The sequence below is a fragment of the Vipera berus genome (assembly GCF_964194415.1).
Source record: "Vipera berus genome assembly, chromosome: 16".
Classification (NCBI taxonomy): domain Eukaryota; kingdom Metazoa; phylum Chordata; class Lepidosauria; order Squamata; family Viperidae; genus Vipera; species Vipera berus.
This window is the reverse complement of record NC_138219.1, coordinates 2871678-2895107: the sequence shown is the minus strand read 5'-3', so window position 1 is coordinate 2895107 and position 23430 is coordinate 2871678. Positions and strand designations below refer to the sequence as shown.

The following is a 23430-nucleotide window of genomic DNA, read 5'->3' as shown; positions in this document are numbered from 1 at the left end:
CCCAAGGGCTAATCGATAAAGTTGTTGTATATCACATAACGTATAAAAAAACCCTTCTAGATTATATTAAAGTAAACCTCAGAAAGATCTAAAAGCAGCAGATCTGGATTTTAAAACCCAGCAGCAAGCCAGAAGACCGAAAAGAACCCGAAGTGGGGATTGAGCACAAATCGGACCACGCCCCTTTGCCCCTGCAATCGTTTGCTATGAAGACCCGCCCCTTTCCAGGAAAAGCAGAGGATTGGCCAAGCCGGCAGAGGGGAGGGGGGAAAGCCACGTAGATCTATAAACCCGTAGAGAGACACGCAGAGCACGATACCCCGCTTCGAAGGCCGCTTTTGTATTTCTTTTTTTTTATTCTATTTATATCCCGCCCTTCTCCGAAGACTCAGGGCGGCTTACAAGCTTAGCAGTAGCCTTCATTCTATGTATATGCCTGCTTATTAGGGCTTTCATACCCCTCCCCAAGCGGCATTATTACAAAGTCAGCTTAATTGCCCCCAACAATCTGGGTCCTCATTTTACCTACCTCGGAAAGATGGAAGGCTGAGTCAACCTTGAGCCTGGTGGGACGCGAACCTGCACTAATTGCAGGCAGCTGGTGTTACTTAAGGAGGCATGTGTATATGTATATGTATGTATATATATGTATGTAAATTATATATTTAATCCCATTTATATCCTGCCCTTCTCCGAAGACTCAGGGCGGCTTACAATCTAAGAAGCACAAACCAATGTGCTTAGCAATAGCCTTCATTCTATGTATATGCCTGCTTGTTAGGGCTTTCACACACCCCCCAAGCGGCATTATTACAAAGTCAGCTTAATTGCCCCCAACAATCTGGGTCCTCATTTGACCTACCTGGGAAGGATGGAAGGCTGAGTCAACCTTGAGCCTGGTGGGACTCGAACCTGCACTAATTGCAGGCAGCTGGGGTTACTTAAGGAGGCATTAGCCCACTGCTCCACCAAGTATTTCTTTTTTCCTCCCCCCCTCCCCGCTTTGGGGGGGCCAACTAAGAATTCTTCAGTTTAATTCTCAGCTTTCGCTACGTAGGAAAGACGACTAAAGGGGATTTTTGCAATGCATTTTTGGGATGATATTAAGGGGTGGGGAGGCTGGACTAGAAGACCTCCAAGGTTCCCTCCCAGCCTTAGGCGCCCTTCGGCTCTGTCGCAACGGCGCTTTTACAAGCCGCAGCAATCCCGCCTTCTGCAAAGTCGCCCCGAAGGGTCTGCTCGAGCACGCTTGCCCTGCAAAAGCCTTCCGCCACTGCAAAGCCCATCATCCCCGGGGAGCGCGTGGAAAGGACCCGGACGGGCTGCCCGCTCTCTTTTCTCCTCCCGGGTCGCAAATCAGGAGCCGCATCGGAGCGGAAGGGGCCGAGTCCAGGAAGGAAGGATGGGGAAAGACAAAAAAAAAAAAAAGTTGGCCAATGCGCGCGATCCTACAAGTCTTAGAATCCCCCCCGAGCGGGCTGGCGCAGCAAGGCCGGCGTGGGGGAAGCGGCCCTGGCCTCCCCGCGCTGCGGGGATCCGCGGGGAAGAGGCGGGGATCGGTCCCCGCAGGCGCTTCTCCCAGGCAACGGAGCCTTTTGCAAGCGGGCGCCCGCGGGCGCAGGGCCAGAACCAGCCTCCGGGAGGGCGCGCAAGGAGCGGCCGGACCAGCCTCCGCCCGGGCCGGCCCTGCCCACCGGCCTGCGCGTTTCTCGGGGCGGCGGCGGCGGCGGTATGGGCGAGGCGGAGGGACCCCCGCGGCCGGCCCTCTGCTCGGCCATGTGCCCGGCGGCGGAGTTCGCGCGGCGGCGGCGCCAGGGGCGGCTGCACCGGCTGGAGCTGAGCCCGGACGGCCAGCCGGACCCTAGCCGGGCGGTCAAGGAGTTCTCTCGCCCGGCGGCCGGCCAGGCTCCGCCGCGGCCTGCCGACCTGCGCCCGCCTCCGGTGCTGCTGGCCACGGTGCGGCACCTGCTGAGCCGAGCCGAGGCGAGCGAGGCGTCCCCGGCCGAGCGCTGCGCCTTCGTGGCCGACCGCTTGCGCGCCGTCCGGCTGGATCTGGCGCTGCAGCGCCCGCCCGCCGCCCCCTGCGCCGCCCTGCTGGAGCGCGCCCTGCTTGGCCTGCTCCACGCCGGCGCCCGGCTCCGGCCCCCGCCGCCCGCCCGCTTCGACGCCCACTTGCACGACGGGCAGCTGCGCGAGACCTTCGCCGCCCTGCGCCGCGCCTACCGCCGCCCCGCCGCGCACCCCGCCCAGCCGCGCTTCCAGGCGCTCTTCCTGCTCTACCACCTGGGTGAGCCCCGGGGAGGGGGGGTCCCGCCCGGGATTTTCTTTTTTTGGGGGGGTGGGGGGGGTGGATTTAGGCAACCCCGGGGATGGGATCTGGTGGCGGGGGTGGGGAAAGGATGCAAAAAAAGGGTTATTTATTTATTTAATTATTTAATTATTTAATTGATTAAAGAGTTTTACAAAAACAAAATTTTACAATATATTGGTTGGTTGGTTTGTTTGTTTATTTATTTATTTATTTGATTGATTGATTGATTGATTGATTGATTGATTGATTGATTGAAGAGTTTTACAAAAACAAAATTTTACAATATATCCCTTGGTTGGTTGGTTGGTTGGTTGGTTGGTTGGTTGATTTATTTGATTGATTGATTGATTGATTGATTGATTGATTGATTGATTGAAGAGTTTTACAAAAACAAAATTTTACAATATATCCCTTGGTTGGTTGGTTGGTTGGTTGGTTGGTTGGTTGGTTGGTTGGTTGGTTGGTTGGTTGGTTTATTTATTTATTTATTTATTTATTTATTTATTTAAAGAGTTTTACAAAAACAAAATTTTAGAATATATCCCCAAATCCCTCCCGCCCCAAACCCACCCACTTCCCCCCCCAACCCCACTTCCCAGAGCTAAATTTAACATTATTTTAACTAACCTACTACATTGGGCACAATCATTTCACTTTAAATCTTGTATCCTGTATTCTTATTTTTATTGCCCTGTACAACGCCCTGAGTCCTTCGGGAGAAGGGCGGTATATAAATCAAATAAATAAATAAATAAAATAAAATAAATAAATACAGGATTATAGTTACAATAATCATATTCTAAATAAAAATATGCATAATATACAATTAACCAAATTCATAATGTGCTTTAACTCCCCTTTAACATAACTACAAACAAAGTACCAATAACAATATCCCACTAAAATCTACTCATAAGCTAAATGGAACTTTTTAGTCCCATATTTGTGCTGAATATAATTTATCCATCTCCTCCAAACTGAAATATATCTTTCCTGTGAATGATCTTTCAAATAAGCAGAAATCTTAGACATTTCTGCAAGATTCGAAACTTTAAACACCCATTCTTCTATAGTGGGCAAACTGTCCTTCTTCCAATATTTATTTATTTATTAATGGGACTTATATCCCGCCCTATCTCCAGAAGGACTCAGGGCGGCTAACAACAATAATATACAGTAAATACGGAAATTAAGATAAGATTAAAATTAAAGGCCTCTGTACAATAAATTAAAATTAAAAATTAAATTAAAATACATTAAAAATTAGAGTTAAAAATTGCAAACATAATTAAAAACCCCTGTCAGTCCAGGTCAGCCAGGTGGAAAAGGAGTGTTTTGAGGCCGCGGTGAAAGGACTGGAGATCTTGGGCCGTCCGAAGCTCAGGGGAGCTGGTTCCCATAAAGGGAGGGAGCTGAGAAGGACGTCTAATGGGGCCCAACGTTTCCGTTGCTAAGTGAGGCAGTTAAGTGAATTTGGCCTCCTTTGACAACCTTCCTTTCTTGCCGCCGTTGCGAAGCGAATCCCTGCAGTTTGTCCGCTTAGTAACACCGGTTGGTAAGCGAAGCCGGCTTCCCCCTTGACTTGGCGCGTCAGAAGGTCACAAAAAGGGGATGCTGCAAACCGTCATAAATGTGAGCCGGTTTGCCAAGCGCCTGCGTTTCGATCCCGTGACCGTGGGGATGCTGCAACGGTCGTAAGCGTGAAAAACGATCACAAGTCGCTTTCCCAATGCCGTTGTAACGTCGACCGGTCACTAAATGAAGCCTTGTAACTCATGAGTAAAGCGTGCCGGCTGGGGAATTCTGGGAGTAGGAAGTCCAAGCGACTTTTCAAAAGTTTGGAAGCTCTGCTCTAGATCCACCACGCTACAGTTCCCATCCCCTTCCATTGGTCCTCTTACTGGGTCCTCTCCCTTCGTTTTAATGTTGCCTGATCTCTCTTCCTCCCCTCCCCCCCCCAGGCTCCCCAGATGCCCTCTGGCAGATCCTCCAGCTGAGCGACACTATCCGGGAGTCTCCAGACCTCAAGACTGCCCTGGCCATCCACTGGGCTTTCTTGGAAGGAAATTTTGCCCGTTTCTTCCGCCTGGCCCGCCAGCTCCCTTACCTGCCCAGCTGCGCTCTCCATCCCCACCTGGCCAAGACGCGGCGCCTGGCGTTGCTCGCTTTCAGCCACGGCTTCAACGCAAAGAACTGCCGGTACCCCCTTTCCCGGTTGACCCATCTGCTGGCCATCGACAGCCCAGAAGAGGCCGCTGACTTATGCCGGGCGCACGGTTTGACCGTGATCGAGGGGAGCGTCGTTTTCCAGAAGGGCTCCTTCACGGATTTGGCTCCTTTGGAGAACCGGGCTTCATGTCTCCTGGTGGACAGGAAGCAGGAGGGGACCCTGTTAGATCTCTCAGAGAAGGTCTGCAGCTGAGCTGGCATGCGGCTTGCGTGGAGCGCAAAAAGAATGATCTGCCTTGGAATGCTGGCTGCAGGTTTGCGGAGCTCTCCCCGTAGGTAGAAAGCCAGCTCATCAGGTGTTTTGCAGCAAAGGTGATGGTTGCTTACAGCCTCTCTATTCTGCCTCCTTGATCTGCCATACGGGTAACCAGCATTTGCTGCTTGTATTAGAGCAGTGTTTTTCAACCTCTGCAAGGTTAAGATGGGTGGACTTCAGCTCCCAGAATTGCCCAGCTTTTGCAAGCTTTTAAGTATGCAGACTTCAACTCCCCGCCGGCATGCTTTAAGAGGGGTGGTCTTCAATGCCCAGAATTCCCCAGCCAGCATGATTTAAGGATAGCTGGCTGGGGAATTAGGGGAGTTGTAAGTCCACACAATAAGGGACGCGGTGGCTCAGTGGGTTAGGGCGCTGAGCTTGTCGATCAGAAGGTCGGCAGTTTGGCGGGTCGAATCCCGAGCGCCATGTAGCAGAGTGAGCGCCTGTTACTCGTCCCAGCTTCTGCCAACCTAGCAGTTCGAAAGCACGTCAAAATGCAAGTAGAAAAACAGGGACCGCTCCGGTGGGAAGGTAACGGCGTTCCGTGCGCCTTTGGCGTCTAGTCATGCCGGCCACATGACCACGGAGACGTCCTCGGACAAGCGCTGGCTCTTCGCCTTTGAAACGGAGATGAGCACCGGCCCCTAGAGTCGGAAACGACTAGCACGCATGTGCGGGGGAACCTTTACCTTTAAGTCCACACACATCTTAAATTTGCAGAGGTTGAACAACATTGTGTTACAGACGCATATCAGTGCTTTGTTGTGTTATGAGTGCTATTTCTTGCACTGGAGTAGTTGTGCAAAAAAACAAGGATTGGTCTGCTCTCCACATGGTTTGCGGTTAAGGATGTTCTTTTCTCAGCCACGGAGTGTGCACTAACTCTGAGCGTGGCCTTTTGGGGCTACAATTCCCTGTTTTGTTCACGAGAAAAGCCAGCGCTAAATTCCCACTAAAGCTTATTTTATTCTTTTGGGGTTGAAATTGGTCGGCTTTTCAAGATTTGGCTGCCTTGCCCAGCAGTTCAGTGGTGAGGAAGACGGGAAGATGTACTTCATCGGTCTCTGCATGGCTGCACTCAACACTGGGGTTGATGAACTACAACTCCCAGCATCCTTCCTTCACTGACCTGCTGTAGTTAGCCCCATCTGGAAAAGTGGTGTTTCTTAATTCTGAAAGAAGAGAACAGGGGCAGCGGTCAAGGAGATATCTCCTGGTTTCAAAACGTTTCGGACAGCCATTTGTCTAACATGGTTGAGGGTCTCCTGCTTGAACGGGGTTGGGCTAGATGACCTCCAAGGTCCATTCCAATTCTGTTATTCTTTCAAAACTCTAACGCTTCGCACGAATGGCGTTTTGAGGATTCTGTGTTGTGATTTTTTATATATATTATGGTTAGCCAGTGGAACACACTGCCTCAGTTTTGTTTTGTTTTTTTTATGGAACAAAACCACCCTTGAGGGAACAGCTTCAATATCCAGAGGCTCCTTTCTCTGGAATATTATTTCCCTAAAGGAAGAAGATGAGTGTTTTAAAATGCAATAAATTAAATAAATGCCCATTTACGTCCGGTTTCTCGCCTTCATCAAAAGGGGTACAATTGGCTCTGTATGGTGCAGCCGTCCTCAATCGGACACACTCCACGGGTGAGCTGCAGTTGCCAGCATTTCCGACAAGCACACCTGAAAGGCCAACAAAGGACCAGGATAGCCAAGCTACTCAATTTAGGGCAGGGGTAGGCAACCTTGGCTCTTTTATGACTTGTGGACTTCAACTCCCAGAATTCCTCAGCCAGCCATGCCTGGCTGAGGAATTCTGGGAGTTGGAAGTCCACAAGTCGTAAAGGGGCCAAGTTTGAAGACCCCTGTCTTAAATGAAACTTTCTGGAGATCCTGTCCCCTAAAACACCAAGGAAGGGAGCCTCTGAGCATGTGCAGATGCCTCTCAAATCAACTCAGTTCCGCAAAGCCAAGGTTTGCAGGAAAACATTTTAACTGCAGCTGCTTTAGATACGCAGCTGGGGACTCCACTTTCAGAATTCCCCAGCCAGCCTGGGAAGCTGTAGTGTAGTGGTCCACTTAGTCCAGGGGTAGGCAACCCTGGCTGTTTTATGACTCGTGGACTTCAACTCCCAGAATTCCTCAGCCAGCCATGCTGAGGGGAAAAGGAGTGGTTTCCAAGCTGAGGCATATTGGCTCAGGAATTCTGGGAGTTGAAGTCCACGAGTCATAAAAAGCCAAGGTTGGCCTAGACCAGGGGTAGGCAACCTTGGCTCTTTTATGACTCGTGGACTTCAACTCCCAGAATTCCTGAGCCAGCCATGCTGAGGGGAATGGGAGAGATTTCCAAGCTGAGCCATATTGGCTCAGGAATTCTGGGAGTTGAAGTCCATGAGTCATAAAAAGCCAAGGTTGGCCTATAGTCCATGTATTGTATACCATCCACAATGGCTGAGGAATTCTGGGAATTGAAGTCCATAAGGCTTTAAAGATGCCAAGTTTGGAGAAAACCCCCCCCCCTCAATTTAGCCAATAAAATATGAAGATCTGATTTGCAATTTTAAGTGTAAGTCACCTTGGGTGCAACCCCATAAACAGATCTCTCTTATTTGCTTATTTTGCATTAAACAAACGTTGTAACAAACGAATTTAGACAGAATCGGATTTTTTTTCCCTTCCCAATTTCTTTGGGTCTATCTCGCTTCCCTCCGGGGGAAAAAAAAAAGAAAAGCTCTGTTTAAACTCTCAATGCAACAGCACGTATCTCTCTGCAGTATCGCAAATCTACGTTGCAGTAGATTTGACACTCCTCCAGCTTGGCGATTGGTTGTCTCTACCCGGATGGGGGCGGGACTCGTCGGTGAAAGGCCACAGTCTGACCGGTGGGCACATTCGACTTCAGGTTCCTTTTGAAGTGAGAGATGCACAGACCTGACTCACCAAGTCTTCCACCCATTTGAGAATATCAAATTAATTTGATTCAAGGCTCTTACTTTTGAGTATTCCGAGAGAATAAATTTCCTAATAAAGAGCACAATCAAATCAGTGGAACAGCTGGCCTTCAGAAGTTGTGGCTGCTCCATCACTGGAGGGTGTTAAGAAGAGACCAGACAGCCACTTATCTGGAATGGCACGGGGTCTACTGCTTGAGCAGGGGGTTGGACTTGATGACCTCCAAGGTCCCTCCCAACTCTGTTGTTCTGTATTCTGACCCCCAGGCAGTAACCACCCAAATGCACAGCCGCTCTTGCAAAGTTACCCTGCTTGCGTGGGAGGTTGGACTAGAAAACCTCCGAGGCCCTTTGCAACTCCGTCCTTTTGTGAAGTCTCTTAGCTGCCCTCTGCAGTCTCAACACAACCATGTGCATCTTCTATACAATTGCTTTCCACCAAGCAAAAGCCTAAGGCTGCTTTTATGTAATTAAAAGGAACCAGAAAGCACCAAAGAGTCAAAGCCCACCTCTTTTTCTTTTTTTGAAAAAAATATATTAGTTTTTATAGGGTTAAAAAGGAGGGTGGGAAAATGGGGGTTTGGGACAGGAAAGGTTGGGGGTGCGGGTTGGGGTTTCCCCCAATAACATTCAATATTTGGCAAACAGCATGTTGTCTGGGTAAAAGGTGTAAATATACATAAATAAAGATAATAATAATAAAGAGGGAGCCGGTGGCTCAGTGGGTTAGGACGCTGAGCTTGTCGATCAGAAGGTCGGCAGTTTGGCGGGTCGAATCCCGAGTGCTGCGTAGCAGAGCAAGCGCCTGTTACCCGTCCCAGCTTCTGCCAACCTAGCAGTTCGAAAGCATGTAAAAATGCAAGTAGAAAAATAGGGACCACTACGGTGGGAAGGTAACAGCGTTCCGTGCGCCTTTGGCGTCTAGTCATGTCGGCCACATGACCATGGAGACGTCCTCGGACAAGCGCTGGCTCTGCGGCTTTGAAACGGAGACGAGCACCGGCCCCTAGAGTCAGAAACGACTAGCACGCCTGTGTGGGGAAACCTTTACCTTTACCTTAAAGGTAATAAAGCTAACAATAGCCACCTCTTTTGAAATGGTCTAAGGGTCTCCTGCTTGAGCAGGGAGGGTTGGACTAGATGACCTCCAAGGTCCCTTCGCTGCCATCTCCTGGCTGCCGTGCAGGAATCAGCAAAATTGCGATTCAGAGCCGGAAGTAGATAGATAGATAGAGAGAGAGAGAGACAGACAGACAGACAGACAGACAGATAGATAGATAGATAGATAATGGATGAATAGATTAGATAGATAGATGATAGATAGATAGATGATAGATAGATAGATAGATAGATAGATAGATAGATAGATAGATAGATAGATAGATAGATAGATAGATAGATAATGGATGAATAGATTAGATAGATAGATAGATAGATAGATAGATAGATAGATAGATAGATAGATAGATAGATAGATAATGGATGAATAGATGATAGATAGATAGATAGACAGACAGACAGACAGACAGATAGATAGATAGATAGATAGATAGATAGATAGATAGATAGATAGATAGATAGATAGATAATGGATGAATAGATCAGATAGATAGATAGATGATAGATAGATAGATAGATAGATAGATAGATAGATAGATAGATAGATAGATAGATAGATAGATAGATAGATAATGGATGAATAGATTAGATAGATAGATAGATAGATAGATAATGGATGAATAGATTAGATAGATAGATAGATAGAGAGAGAGAGAGAGAGAGAGAGACGTTTCTCCCCCGCTCTATGTTCCTCTACAGCTGGGACCCGCCCCCGACCTTCCTGATTGGCGGAGGCGGAGTTCTGGCGTGGCGGGGCGACGCGCGCGGCCTCCCGGCAGTGGGCGGAGCTCGAGCGAAGCTTCCGCGCGGGCGATGGGGCTGCTGAGCATCTTGAAGAAAATGCGACAGAAGGAGCGGGAGCTGCGGCTGCTGATGCTGTATCCTTCCGCCAGGAAAAAAGAGGAGTGGGGGGCGGGAAACCGGGAATAGGCGGTGGGTGGGTTGAGTTGGGAAAGGCGGGAGTGGGGGGATCCTTGACTTTGCACCCCAGGAAAGAGGTGCTTGCTTTGGGCTGCGCTCCCTTCCCCCCCCCCCCGCCCAACAGCTAGCTAGTGTTTCCATCCCCCAGCTTTTGCCTGGGCAAGAGTGCCCTTGAGCATGGGCAGAGTGCTTGGGGCTCACTCCCTGCCTGCTCTGTGCTTTCCCAGGCAGGCTGGCCCTTTACGTTTAGGGGCACAGAAATGCTTTTGGGGGGGGGACTGCCGGGAGTGGCTAGGCGTAGGGGGAGGCAACCTTGGCTCTTCGATGACCTGGTGGACTTCAACTCCCAGAATTCCTGAGCCAGCATGGCTGGCTCAGGAATTCTGGGAGTTGAAGTCCACGAGGCAGAGGGATTCAAATGCGTTCCCTTCCTCTGCGGTTCTCCTTTGCCGGGAGCTTGGCCCCTTCCTCTAACGCTGTCCTGCTCTTCGCACCGTGGCTTACGGCCCTTGACTCCGGCCGCCCCGAGGGGCCTGGACAATGCCGGCAAGACCACCATCTTGAAAAAGTTCAATGGAGACGAGATTGACACCATCTCGCCCACGCTGGGCTTCAACATCAAGACCCTGGAGCATCGCGGGTGAGGGTCCCTCGCCCCGTCCTCCTCCTGGCTGCCCCCTCCCCAGCCTGTTGGCCTGGCTGTCCCATCTCTGCCTTGCCTCTCTCTTTCTCCCCCTCCGCAGGTTCAAGCTGAACATCTGGGACGTGGGGGGCCAGAAGTCCCTGCGCTCCTATTGGCGCAACTATTTTGAGAGCACCGACGGGCTCATCTGGGTGGTGGACAGCGCGGACCATCAGCGGATGGAGGACTGCAAGAAGGAGCTGGAGAGCCTCTTGGTGGAAGAGGTGGGCTGCCTCGCTGGGCAGAGGGAGGGGGCGGCCTCCTCTGGAACGGGAGGGGGGCCGTCGCAAGCTTTCCAGCATCTTGGAGACATCCACTCCCAGAATTCCTTGGTAGGGAGAGAGGATTCTGGGAATCCTGTGGCTGATTCCCCAAACATCGGAAGCAGTGGGCTTCAACTCCCAGAATTCCTTGGTAGGGAGAGAGGATTCTGGGAATCCTGTGGCTGATTCCCCAAACATCGGAAGCAGTGGGCTTCAACTCCCAGAATTCCTTAGTAGGGAGAGAGGATTCTGGGACTCCTGTGGCTGATTCCCCAAACATCGGAAGCAGTGGGCTTCAACTCCCAGAATTCCTTGGTAGGGAGAGAGGATTCTGGGACTCCTGTGGCTGATTCCCCAAACATCGGAAGCAGTGGGCTTCCACTCCCAGAATTCCTTGGTAGGGAGAGAGGATTCTGGGAATCCTGTGGCTGATTCCCCAAACATCTGAAGCAGTGGGCTTCAACTCCCAGAATTCCTTGGTAGGGAGAGAGGATTCTGGGAATTCTGTGGCTCATTCCCCAAACATCGGAAGCAGTGGACTTCAACTCCCAGAATTCCTTGGTAGGGAGAGAGGATTCTGGCAATCCTGTGGCTGATTCCCCAAACATCGGAAGCAGTGGGCTTCAACTCCCAGAATTCCTTGGTAGGGAGAGAGGATTCTGGGACTCCTGTGGCTGATTCCCCAAACATCGGAAGCAGTGGGCTTCAACTCCCAGAATTCCTCGGCTCCTAGTCACTTCATATATATAAATGTGTAATTTGTATTTATAACCAGTTTTGTCCCGCCTTAATCGTTAAAGCCGACAGGGGGACTTTGGGCCAATCACCAGGAGATGGTGAATTCTAGTCCCACCTTAATCATGAAAGCCCCCTGGGGGACTTCGGGCCAGTTACTCTCTCTCAGCCGAAGCCACCTCACTGGGTTGTTGTTGTGGGGGAAAATAGGAGGAAGAAATGTTGGAAATGTTTGCCATCTTGGTTTATTTGCAAAAAAGAATAAAGGCGAGATACAAACAAATATATATATAAAAAGTAATCTTCTTGGCAATGTAGTCTCTACCCCCATGATTTCCTTGTGGTCTCCCATCCAGTCTTAACCAACTCTAGCATGGCTGAGCATCTGCTGACACCCCATCGAGGAAACCAATTTGGGATTGGGCTATTGCTCTATTGTGGCCCAACCCAGCAAGGCTGGGAAGTGCTCTACCTTCTATGCCGGCTGGGGAATTCTGGGAGTTGAAGTCCACCCATCTTAAAGTGACCGCGTTTCCCCAACAATGCTTTGTCCGCTCTCCTCGGTCCGGGAGAAGAATTGACCAGGCTGTCCCACCCTGGATCCCTTTTCTTGGGATTCCAATTCCCAAAATTGGCATTTGGTGGGCTGACCCCTATTGTTAGCTTCAGAAGCCGTTAGGTTGAGTGAGAAAATGTGGTGTGTTTGTTGGTTTTTCTCTCCCTTTGTGCAGCGTTTGGCTGGTGCCACACTTCTCATCTTTGCCAATAAGCAGGACCTGCCAGGTGCATTAACTCCCAGCGCCATCCAGGAGGTAAGAACCATGGCGGTTTGTTTGTTTGATTGAGTATTTATTAAATTTGTCCCCCTTCCTGTTGCAAGGGCAACCACGATCATTGGGCGCCTGGCAAGCATCCCTTAGGCAGTATTTCTCAACCTTGGGTACTTTGAGATGGTGGACTTCAACTCCCAGAATTCCCCAGCCAGCTGGCTGGGGAATTCTGGGAGTTGAAGTCCGCCATCTCAAAGTGCCCAAGGTTGAGAAACTCTGTCTTAAGGTTCTGAATTGAAAAAGGCAGTAGCTAAAACTTAGCTGAGTTTTAAAACTGGACACTGAGCGGAACAGAGAAATTCTGCAATTTTTGTCCCTACTAGCAATTCTTAAGCGGGATGAAAAAAAACATTTGCTTCTAAACTGTCCTTTGAAATCTAGCGAAAGGCGGGGGGGCGGAGCCAACTGTCAGAGCGGGCGGCTGTGTGAACGGAGCTCTCTCCACGCACAACCTCTCACCCAGTGTTCGCGGGGGCTTTTCGGAGCTTCAGGAGGTCCTGTAGGGACATCCGAAGTTGCAGGCAGCCCGGAGAACCTTCATGAGCGGCAGTTCGTGTTGAAGATCCGGAGAAAGTCTGATGCGAGCGAACCGGGGAGAAGGAGGCCAGTAATGGCCGACATGAAGATCTGACAGAGGGACGGAGCTAGCACGTAAGCAGCGGGACAACGGTAGAGCGGAGCTGACGGAGAGTGTATCCGAATATTAAATAGGAAGCGCTTGTGAAAGAGGTACTGGTTCGAAGTGGGAGCCTCACGGAGAGGGAATAAGCGGCGATAGAAGTCTTGAGGGAGGCGTTTGGCAAAAACAGCAAGGGAAAGAAAGCCGAAGACTATATGACTGTATTCTAGCTGGAGAAAAGCTACAACAGGTCAAAGTCTGAGCTTTGGAGCCTTAGAGACTGAACTCTGGATTGTCGGGCGTGGAAAGCGATCAGCTTGGTCTAGTCTGGTCTATCCTGGTAAATTTTGAATTTGTGAACTTTTGAAACTTTTGAAATTCTACTCTACTTGTCACGGGCGGCCATTTGATATAGCAATTTAGTAACTGGAGGTTTGTTTAGTGGGACACCTACTGGTCTTTGACAGCAGAGGAAGACGGAAAAGGTGCCAATTTCTGCGCCGGAAACGGGGGGGGGGGGGAAAAAAAAGAAGAAGAACGTGACTTTGAATATATTCATACTATAGAATTCTATTATATAAATTGCTTAGTTGGTAATAAGTATCTGGTGGTAACTGTTTTATATATCTTTTGTCATAGAGTTAAAAGGTTTATATAAGACTCAGGGTATTACACATTGATAAAACGCTGTTATAATTGGGGAAACATGACAAGTATCTCGGGAGCAACTAAGCCTAGCGCTGGCAAAAAGGCGGCAGCACAGGGACAGGGGATGGCCTCAAGTCCCTCCAATCAGAAATCTATAGAGGATATGCTGCAAAGGGAAAGATCTAACTCGAATTCCTTTAAAGATTTACATGCCCTTTTGCAAAACCTACACGAGGCAATGGCCAAAAACCACGAGGAGATGAAGAGAGAAATAGGCCAAATAAGAAACGACACTGGTGAATTAAAGGGGAAAATCCAAGCGATAGATGATAAATTTGAAGGGATTCAACAGCAATTAGTCAAAAATGAACAAAGACTTCAAGATATGGAAGCTAGAATGGAAAAAGAGGAAAAGAGAGTAGATGATTTAAATGAAACACTCCTTCAGGCTAATAAGGAATTAGAAACAACAGTCATTTTTCTGGAAGCAGAAAAGGCTGCTCATTATCTACGCTTCCAGAACGTTCAAGAAAAAAGAGGGGAAGATCTGTTGGTCATGATGGCAGAACTGATGGCAAAGGCACTCGGTGTAGGGAAGGAGGAAATGCTAGCGGAAATTGATGAAACATACAGGGTCCAAACTAATTATGCGAGAAGGCACAACCTCCCAAAAGAAGTACATGTAAGGTTAGTTAAAAAATCAATTCGGGATGAGCTTCTGCATAGATCTAGAGAGGAACCATTAGAATTTCGGGGCCAACCAATCACCATCCTTAAACAGATACCTAAAAGGATGAGGGATCTGAGACGCGGCTATCAATTCTTAACATCCAAACTAATAAGAGAAAATGTAAACTTTAGATGGCTAACTCCAGAGGGTATTCTAGTTACGTGGCAGGATAGAAGGCATAGACTGGACACGATAGAGAAGGCAGAAGATTTTTACAAACGCCACTTCCATAGCCAAGAGGAAGTAGATTTAGAAGATCAAGATGGAAGGGAGGTAAGAGAAAGAGATACAATACGTGTGGCAATGGATGGGAAGATCTTAGCTACAGAGGATAGAAGGAACAAATCCGGTGAGTTAACAGAGAAACACGGAACTAGAGACAAGGAAGAGAGAGAGCCCCGAATCACGAGATCCACAAAAACCAGAAATAAGTAAGATGAAGGGAGGTGAGTGTAGTATTATGTCTGTGAATATTAATGGATTGAATTCGCCAGTGAAAAGGCGGAAATTTTTTAATAGGCTTATTCACCAACAATTGGATATCGTGGCAATACAAGAAGTCCATATAAAGGAACAACAAAAATATTTGTTAGTACAACCAAGAATAGGGAACCTATTCGTTTCCTTAGACCGACACAAGAAAAAGAGAGGAGTGGCACTATATGTAAACCCAAAATTGACTGCAAAACAAATTTATAACGATAAAGAGGGTAGAATACTGATAGTCGAGGTTATAATAAATCACAGGAAGGTCATGATGGTAGAGATATATGCCCCAAACCATAACCAAGAACAATTTTTCAAAACACTTCACAATAAGATATGTAGCATTGATTATGAGGAGATTTGTTTAATAGGAGATTTTAATGCTATCCTAGATATAAATTTGGATTATATGGGAAAGACGCTTAGGAAAAAGAAGAGAAGAACTCTACCGAGATCTTTTCTTAACTTGGCTGAGGAACTAAATATCCAAGATGTCTGGAGGGAAAGAAATCGTAAGGCTAGACAATATACATATTACTCCAACCGACATAACTCATGGTCTAGAATAGACATGGTATGGATGACGAAAGAAATTAGTTCAGAAATAGACGAGGTACATATAGCGACAGGTACTTGGGCAGATCACAATCCTATTAAACTTATCTGGAAAGGTTCCAAAAAAATACCCAGATGGACGCTTCAAAGAGCAATTTTAAAAGAAGACGAATTCAAATCTAAGATGGAGAGAGAACTAAGTTTTTTCTTTAAGGAAAATAAAGCTATAGACACCTCAGTACAAAACAATTGGGATACAGCTAAGGCAATGATGAGAGGGGTAGCGAGGGCATATATGGTATATAAAAATAAGGGGAAAAGACAACAACGGGAAAGATTAGAAGAGGAATATAAGAGCTTAGAAGTTACACTCCAACAAGATCCACAAAAAGAGAATATCAAGCAATCTATGGATCTGATTAAACACAAACTTAACATTCTAGACAAAGAGAAATTAGCACAACAATTGAGAAACACGAAACAAAATTTTTTTGAAAATGCAAATAAACCGGGCCGGTGGCTCGCATACAAATTGGGAAAACAAAAGGGGAAAAACTGGATTCACGAACTACGAGATGAGGAAGGGAGAATATTCCACCAGGAGGAAAAAAAAAAAATTATAGCCCAGGAATTTTATGAACGTTTATACAAAGAAGATAGTCAGGCAAGTGTGGAGAAAATGGAGGAATATTTTCAAAGAGCCAAACTACCTAAGGTCACAGAAGATACCAGAAATATGTTAAACGAGGAAATTCGACTATCTGAGGTGATAAAAGCTATTAATACACAAAAGAATAATAAAGCATCGGGACCCGACGGTCTTCCATCAGAAATTTATAAAGAATTACAAAATATCCTAGCTCAACCCCTAGTGGAGGTATTTAACGCAGTATTAGAAGGCGCAAGGACGCCTAAATCTTGGCTAGAGGCAAACATAACCCTTATTCCGAAAGATAACACAGACCATACATTAATCCAAAATTACAGACCCATATCACTTCTTAACTCGGACTACAAGATATTTACATCAATTATAGCGGAACGATTGAAACGATTTCTGAATGATTTCATACACGCAGATCAAAATGGTTTTCTCGCTAAGAGACACACTAAGCACAACATTAGAATAATATTAGATACATTGGAGTACTATGAATTACATAGCGAACAACAGATGGCATTACTTTTCTTAGACGCCCAAAAGGCATTTGACAATGTTAAATGGTCTTTTTTGTGCCAACAGCTTAGCTTTATGAATATGGGAGAAAAATTTATAAATATAATTAGGGCAATTTATGACAATCAGGAAGCAAAAATAATTATTAATGGGGAAGCATCTAGCAAGTTTCAAATTCAAAAGGGAACACGGCAAGGCTGCCCCTTATCACCGTTGCTGTTTATATTGACTCTTGAAGTATTAACGAGAACTATAAGAAACGACCCAAAGATAAAAGGATTAACCATTAAAAAGGAAACCTTTAAATTGCAAGCTTTCGCGGACGATCTGGTTTTTATTATGGAGGATCCATGTCAGACGGGACCAAAGCTATTGGAAGAATTATCTAAATATGGTGAGGTTGCCGGACTGCGAATAAATAGAAATAAGACCAAGATGATTGTTAAAAATATGACCAATAAACAAAAAGGTAATCTGGCCGAAATCACGGATATAGAAATAGTCAAGAAAATAAAATATCTAGGGATTAACATTACGGCTAGATGCACTTCACTCAAAAAGGATAATTATGATAATGTAGTGAACCAAATAAAAGGTGATCTGGAAAGATGGGGAAACCTAAAACTCTCATTATTGGGAAGAATCGCTGTCATTAAGATGAATATTCTGCCTAAAATCCTGTTTCTGTTTCAGAATATCCCAATTCAACTCGACTCTAAATTTTTTCGAAATTTGGATAAATTATCACTAAATTTTATTTGGCAGGGGAAAAAACCAAGAATTAAATTGAAATATTTACAAGACACGAAGGAAAATGGGGGTTTTGGATTGCCAGACTGGGAATTATATTACCACGCCGCGGCCCTGAGCTGGATTAGAGAATGGGTAATCTTGAGAAATAGAAGACTATTAACTTTAGAGGGTCACGATTTGCAATATGGCTGGCATGCTTTCCTATGGACGGAGAAACAAGGTCTTTTCTCGCATTTTCAAAGACACCGGATCAGGCAAGCGTTACTTAATACTTGGAAAAAAATTAGATCTCACAATTACACCAAAATACCGGTCTGGCTATCCACCCTTGAAGCGATAGTTTACCCAAATCTGTTTGATTTGGGTAACATAATCTCATACAAGGATATTCTGAATGAGGAGGGGGAATTGAAACTTAGGAATGAACTAGAATTACAAGGTATAAAACTCGATTGGTGGGCCTACTTACAAATCCAATCGAGATTTAGGAAGGATAAAAATGAATGGGGGATATATACCTCTGAAACAGCATTGGACAAAATATTATTGGGACCGGACTCTAAACAAATAAGGAATTTTTATAAATTACTTTTGGGATATAAGCTGTTTGAAGAGCAAGTGAAAGACCCCATGTTGACCTGGGCTAACAATTTAGGACATAACATCGACCTAGATACTTGGCAAACAATTTGGGATAGGAATAAAAGGATAACACTGGCCTCATCGTATAAAGAAAATTTATTTAAAATGTTTTACCGATGGCATCTTCCCCCAGCCCGCTTAGCAAAAATGTACACAACAGCATCTCCCAAATGTTGGAAGTGTTCTGAAGAGATAGGCACATACTTCCACACGTGGTGGTCTTGCAGTAAAACACAAAAATTTTGGAGAATGATTTGGATTTGGCTGAAAGAAATATTGAAACAAGATCTGGAGTTTAGTCCAGAACTTTTCTTGTTGGGAATCACGAAAGAGAAATATCCTAAAGATGTGCTATACTTAACGATCCATATTATCACAGCAGCTAGAATATCATTTGCGCAAAAATGGAAAAAGAATGAGATCCCAGGACAAAAAGAGGTTATTAGGAAAATTTGGGATTGCGCTGAAATGGACAAATTAACTTTGGAATTAAAGAATAAAGATCAATCAGACTATTATAGAATTTGGAACAAATTGTATCTTTGGATGGATAAAAAGAAAGGTCTCTATTAGGTTTTACAGACTAGCTCACTGTTTTAAATATTGTGGTATTTCACCGATTTGTAATCTAAGTGTATTTAAGTGTATTTTTGATGTACATATATACATGTATATATATATATTTAAACATTGTAGACAAAAAGGTTTGTCAGCTCGCTGGTACTGTGTCCAATGTTTTTAAATAATAAATTTAATAAAAAAAAAAATAAAAAAAAAAAAAAAAGAAATCTAGCGAAAGGCTTCTGGGTGGCTCGTGAGATTCTTGTGCATATCGAATTGTGCCCAGGATGTGGGTGCCAATCAATGGTGGGATTCAGTCGGTTCACACCAGTTCGGGAGAACCGGTAGCTCATTTTTTTGTTGCCCAGGCCCAAAACGGACTTCCAGAAGCGGCATCCATGCAGAGAACCGGTGATTCAAATGTCTGAATCCCACCACTGGTGCCAATCTGTTTCCCACTGCCCAATTCTGTCTGCAACCTCCCTCCCTTCTCTTCAACCCCAGCGGAACATTCTAGAAGAAACAAACCCTCGGCTTTCCTTTCTATTAAAATGTTCCTCCGGTTCAAATCCTGCTCCTGACAGATTGCAAAAGCACACTTCACCCTCAACGGCCACAGTCGAGCCCCAAATTTATGTTGCTCAGTCAAACATATGTAAAGTGAGTTTGGGTTCCACTTTATGACCTTTCTTGCCACAGTTGTTAAGTGAATCGCTGCGGTTGTTAACAGTAACACGGCGGTGAAGCGAATCTGGATTCCCTGTTGACTTTGCTTGTCGCAAAAGGGGAACACACACACACACACACACACACACACTGTGACCGTCATAAATATGAGCCAGGTGCCAAAGCGTCTGAATTTTGATCACATGACCATGCAATGGTCGTAAGTGTGACTAATGGTCATAAGCAGTGCTTTTTTTGTAAAAGAAAAAGGTGCCGGAACTCCCACATGTCATACAACCCGCCTTGCCTACCCTACAATGTTCCATCCAAAAAAGGTGCCGGAACTCCGTTCTGAGCGTTCTATGAGAAAAAAGCCCTGGTCATAAGTCACTTTTTCATGGCTGTTGTAACTTTGAGGGACTGCCTGTCAGAACTGACAAACAGCACAAAGTCTCTTCCTAAAATGGGTTATAAACCAAATCATCAGTGGCTCGTTTTATTTTAAAATACCGCATTGTCCCATCCTGATCCAGTATAAGAAACCACAACTCAGCGCTCTATTCGTTTATAAAATTTATAGGCCACCTATCTTGCTTCAAGTTAATTCTGGGCGGCTTAGTTTTTTTTCACTAAATTCCCCATTTTGCCCCCTCCAAAGGAGAGCCCCCCCACTTCTTTCCAAAGTCCAGGCAACAATCCACTTAGCCAGAGGGGCAAACAGGTCAAAAAGCTCAAGATGGCACATGCACTCCTGCATTTTAAGCCTTGCATGGCTCATTTCTCTACCATCTTGCTCTTTTTTCGCCTCTTTGAAGTCCCTAGGACCCTTTCCGAGGCTTGGGAGGGGTCCCTGGCCTCCTCAGATCTTTGCCACCTTTGCGGAAAAGGGGAATTTTCTGATTTTTTCCCTCTTTGTTTCCTCCCCAGGCCCTGGACCTCGACAGTATCCAGACCCACCATTGGTGCATTCGAGGGTGCAGTGCTTACACCGGGGAAAATCTGCTGGTGGGCATTGATTGGCTGTTGGATGACATCTCAAGCCGGATATTCACTGCAGACTGAGAGAATCTAGCAGCGTTTTTCAACCTCGGCCGCTGGAAGATGGGTGGACTTCAGCTCCCAGAATTCTGGGTGTTGGTGTCCACCCATCTTCCAGCAGCCGAGGTTGAAAAACTCTGATTTAGAGGCTGCATTTTGGCCCCTCTTTCACCCTGGATCTGGGTCCAGTTGAAACAATGGCCAGTGCAAAATTGAGTGTTTTTACACCCGCATTCGGTGTGGCCCGTGGCATCGGTCCTGTGGCAGGGGACAGCTGGGGGGGGGGAGAAACAGTGGTATTTTGCTACCTCTAGTTCTCTGTGCGGTATTGTGTTAAGAGCAGACCAATAAAGCTATGGCTGTTTTAAAGAGAGCTGGATTTTGGAATCAACTTGTGTGTGTCTGGGTGAAGAAGAGGGGGGGGGGTCTGTCCGCTGTCCTGGATTCAAGATTTGCACATGCTTAAATCAGGTTGGGCCATGTTCCCACAAGTGGTTTGGGAATGATTCATGCTCCTCAAACCTCGGTTGTTTCTTAAATTGGTTAGTTCTTTCGTGGTTAGGTCCCTGGTGCAAAGCTGGCCAGTTGGTCTGTTAAACATCCTTGGAAGAAGCAGGAATTCCAACCATGTGTAGGATAGAGGATGAAACTTTAAACCAGATTCAAATCCAGCATGTATTTTTTTTTAACCAGAAAAATTGCTGGGAACAGTTTCTGCGCTTAGAATTTCATTCGCATCAGCCAGCTGCCCAGTTTGTTTATTTTTTATTTCAGTATAATAATAATATGATGATGATGATGATGTTGGAAGGGACCTTGAAGGTCATCTAGCCCAACCCCCTGCTCAGGCAGGAAACCCTATACCATTTTGGACAAATGGCTGTCCAGTCTTTTCTTAAAAACTTCCAGTGTTGGAGCATTCACCACTTCTGGAGGCAGGTTGTTCCGCTGGTTAATTGTTCTCACTATCAGGAAGTTTCTCCTTAGTTCTAGGTTGCTTCTCTCCTTGATGAGTTTCCATCCGTTGCTTCTTGTCCTGCCTTCGGGCTCTTTGGAGAATAGCTTGACTGCCTCTTCTTTGGGGCAGCCCCTGAGATACTGGAACACTGCTATCAAGTCCCCCCTCGTCCTTCTCTTCATTAAACTAGACATACCCAATTGCAGCAGCCGTTCCCTATATGTTTTAGCCTCCAGTCCCCTAATCTTTGTTGTTCTTCTCTGCACTCTTTCCAGAGTGTCAACATCTTTTTTACATTGTAACCAAAACTGGATGCAGTATTCCAAGTGTGGCCTTACCAAGGCCTTGTAAACTGGTATTAGTACTTCACGTGATCTTGATTCTATATCCCTCTGTTAATGCAGCCCAGCAAGTGGATTTTGTAATTTTGCTTTATTATTGTTGTAAAAACAATCTTTTCCGTGTTGCATAACTGTCCCCATCCCCACGTTCTTAAGAACATTGAAATAATCATAGTCCTACTTTGGAGAGGGGAAAAAATCCGCTTATTAAATCCCAGGAGCACGAAAACATATTTTCAATTTCAAAAAAAATTCCCCCACCCCTTAAAAAAAGAGATCTGGGTGGAGGTTGGAATAGACCAGCTTTTCCCAACTTGGCAAACTCTGCATTGGTGTTTCTCAACTTTGGCCACTTGAAGATGGGTGGACTTCAACTCCCAGAATGCCCTAAGCAAGCATGGGGTGACCCACATCTTCCACAGTGGGTTTGGCATAGATCAGGGGTGTCAAACTCAATTTCATTGAGGGCCGCATCAGCATTGTGGTTGACCTCAAGGGGCCGGGTGGGTATGGCCAGGGTGGGCGTGGCCTACTGGGTGGGCGTGGCTAGAGTGCGTATGGCCTATGCATCAAGGGTGCCTATGGGGGCCTGGGCAGGAGTGGGTCAGATCTGAGGGTCTCTGGGTCAGGGCCAAGGCAGTGGGGACCGTTCCCTCACTGTTTCCAGGATGGCTTTGCGGGCCGCATGAAACCACTTCGCGGGCCGGATCCGGGCCCCGGGCCTTGTGTTTGACATGTCTGGCATATAGTCCTTGACTTACAACAATTCACTTAGTGACCATTCCACTGGAAAAAAATGTCTTATGACCGTTTTCCTACGACCACTGCAGCATCCCTGAGGTCATGCGATCAAAATTCAGACGCCTGGCAACTGACTCATATTTATAACGGTTGCAGTGCCCCGTGGGTTAGGTGCTCCCCTTTTGCCACTTTCTGACAAGCAAAGTCAGTGGGGAAGCCAGATTTGCTTAACCACCGTGTTACTAATTTTAACAACTGCAGTGACTCACTTAACAACTGTGGCAAGAAAGGTCGTAAAATGGTCAAAGCTCACTGAACCTGCCTTGCTTAGCAACAGAAATTTTGGGTTCCACTGCGGTCATAAATCAAGGATTATCTGTATTTAATTATTTTCAAGATTTGTATCCTGCCCCTTCAATTCTGGGAGTTGAAGTCTCCCCCCCCCAGGTTAAAGTTTGAGAAATGCAGCTCTAGATGCAGGTGGAAAGTCCAACTTACCAGGTAGAACAGAATAATTAGAACGGAACAGAACAACAGAACAGAACAGAATAGCATAGAATAGAATATGGAATGGAATGGAATAGAATAATTAGAATGGAATGGAATGGAATAGAAATGCAGAATAGAATAGAATAGAATAGAATAGAATAGAATAGAATAGAATAGAATAGAATAGAATAGAATAGAATAGAATAGAATAGAATAGAAAATGAATAGAATAGAATAGAATAGAATAGAATAGAATAGAATAGAATAGAATAGAATAGAATAGAATAGAATAGAATAGAATAGAATAGAATAGAATAGAATAGATATTGGAATGAATAGAATAGAATTAGAATAGAATAGAATAGAATAGAATAGAATAGAATAGAATAGAATAGAATAGAATAGAATAGAATAGAATAGAATAGAATAATAGAAATGCAGAATAGAATAGAATAGAATAATAGAATATAAATAGAGCGGAATGGAATGGAATAGAAATAGAAATAGAATGGAATAGAATAGAATAGAAAATGAATAGAATAGAATAGGGAATGGAATAGAAATAGAATAATTAGAATGGAATGGAATAAAATAGAATAGAAATACAGAAAAGAATAGAATATGGAATAGAATAGAATAAGGAATAGAATAGAATAGAATAGAATAGAATAGAATAGAATAGAATAGAATAGAATAGAATAGAATAGAATAGAATAGAATAGAATAGAAT

At 45.7% G+C, this 23430-nt stretch overlaps 2 protein-coding genes across 2 annotated transcripts; both read left to right on the top strand.

Annotated features, from left to right (window-relative positions):
• Positions 1 to 1262: 1262 nt before the first annotated feature.
• On the top strand, positions 1263 to 6483 carry SAC3D1 (SAC3 domain containing 1). Its single transcript, XM_081340950.1, has 2 exons — positions 1263 to 2287; positions 4273 to 6483. The coding sequence occupies exons 1-2, from the start codon at positions 1732 to 1734 to the stop codon at positions 4731 to 4733; spliced, it is 1017 nt and encodes a 338-aa protein (XP_081197076.1). The 5' UTR covers positions 1263 to 1731; the 3' UTR covers positions 4734 to 6483.
• A 3136-nt stretch (positions 6484 to 9619) lies between these two features.
• ARL2 (ARF like GTPase 2) lies at positions 9620 to 20544 on the top strand. Its single transcript, XM_081340893.1, has 5 exons — positions 9620 to 9743; positions 10316 to 10426; positions 10530 to 10692; positions 12198 to 12278; positions 20061 to 20544. The coding sequence occupies exons 1-5, from the start codon at positions 9679 to 9681 to the stop codon at positions 20193 to 20195; spliced, it is 555 nt and encodes a 184-aa protein (XP_081197019.1). The 5' UTR covers positions 9620 to 9678; the 3' UTR covers positions 20196 to 20544.
• The last annotated feature ends 2886 nt before the right edge of the window (positions 20545 to 23430 follow it).

Excerpts from the sequence above, each read along its gene's own strand:
- SAC3D1 (XM_081340950.1), top strand. The coding sequence starts at position 1,732 with ATGGGCGAGGCGGAGGGACCCCCGCGGCCGGCCCTCTGCTCGGCCATG. Across the intron at positions 2,288-4,272 it reads CTTCCTGCTCTACCACCTGG|GCTCCCCAGATGCCCTCTGG; the intron begins GTGAGCCCCGGG and ends TCCCCCCCCCAG.
- ARL2 (XM_081340893.1), top strand. The coding sequence starts at position 9,679 with ATGGGGCTGCTGAGCATCTTGAAGAAAATGCGACAGAAGGAGCGGGAG. Across the intron at positions 10,427-10,529 it reads AAGACCCTGGAGCATCGCGG|GTTCAAGCTGAACATCTGGG; the intron begins GTGAGGGTCCCT and ends CCCCCTCCGCAG. Across the intron at positions 12,279-20,060 it reads CTCCCAGCGCCATCCAGGAG|GCCCTGGACCTCGACAGTAT; the intron begins GTAAGAACCATG and ends TTTCCTCCCCAG.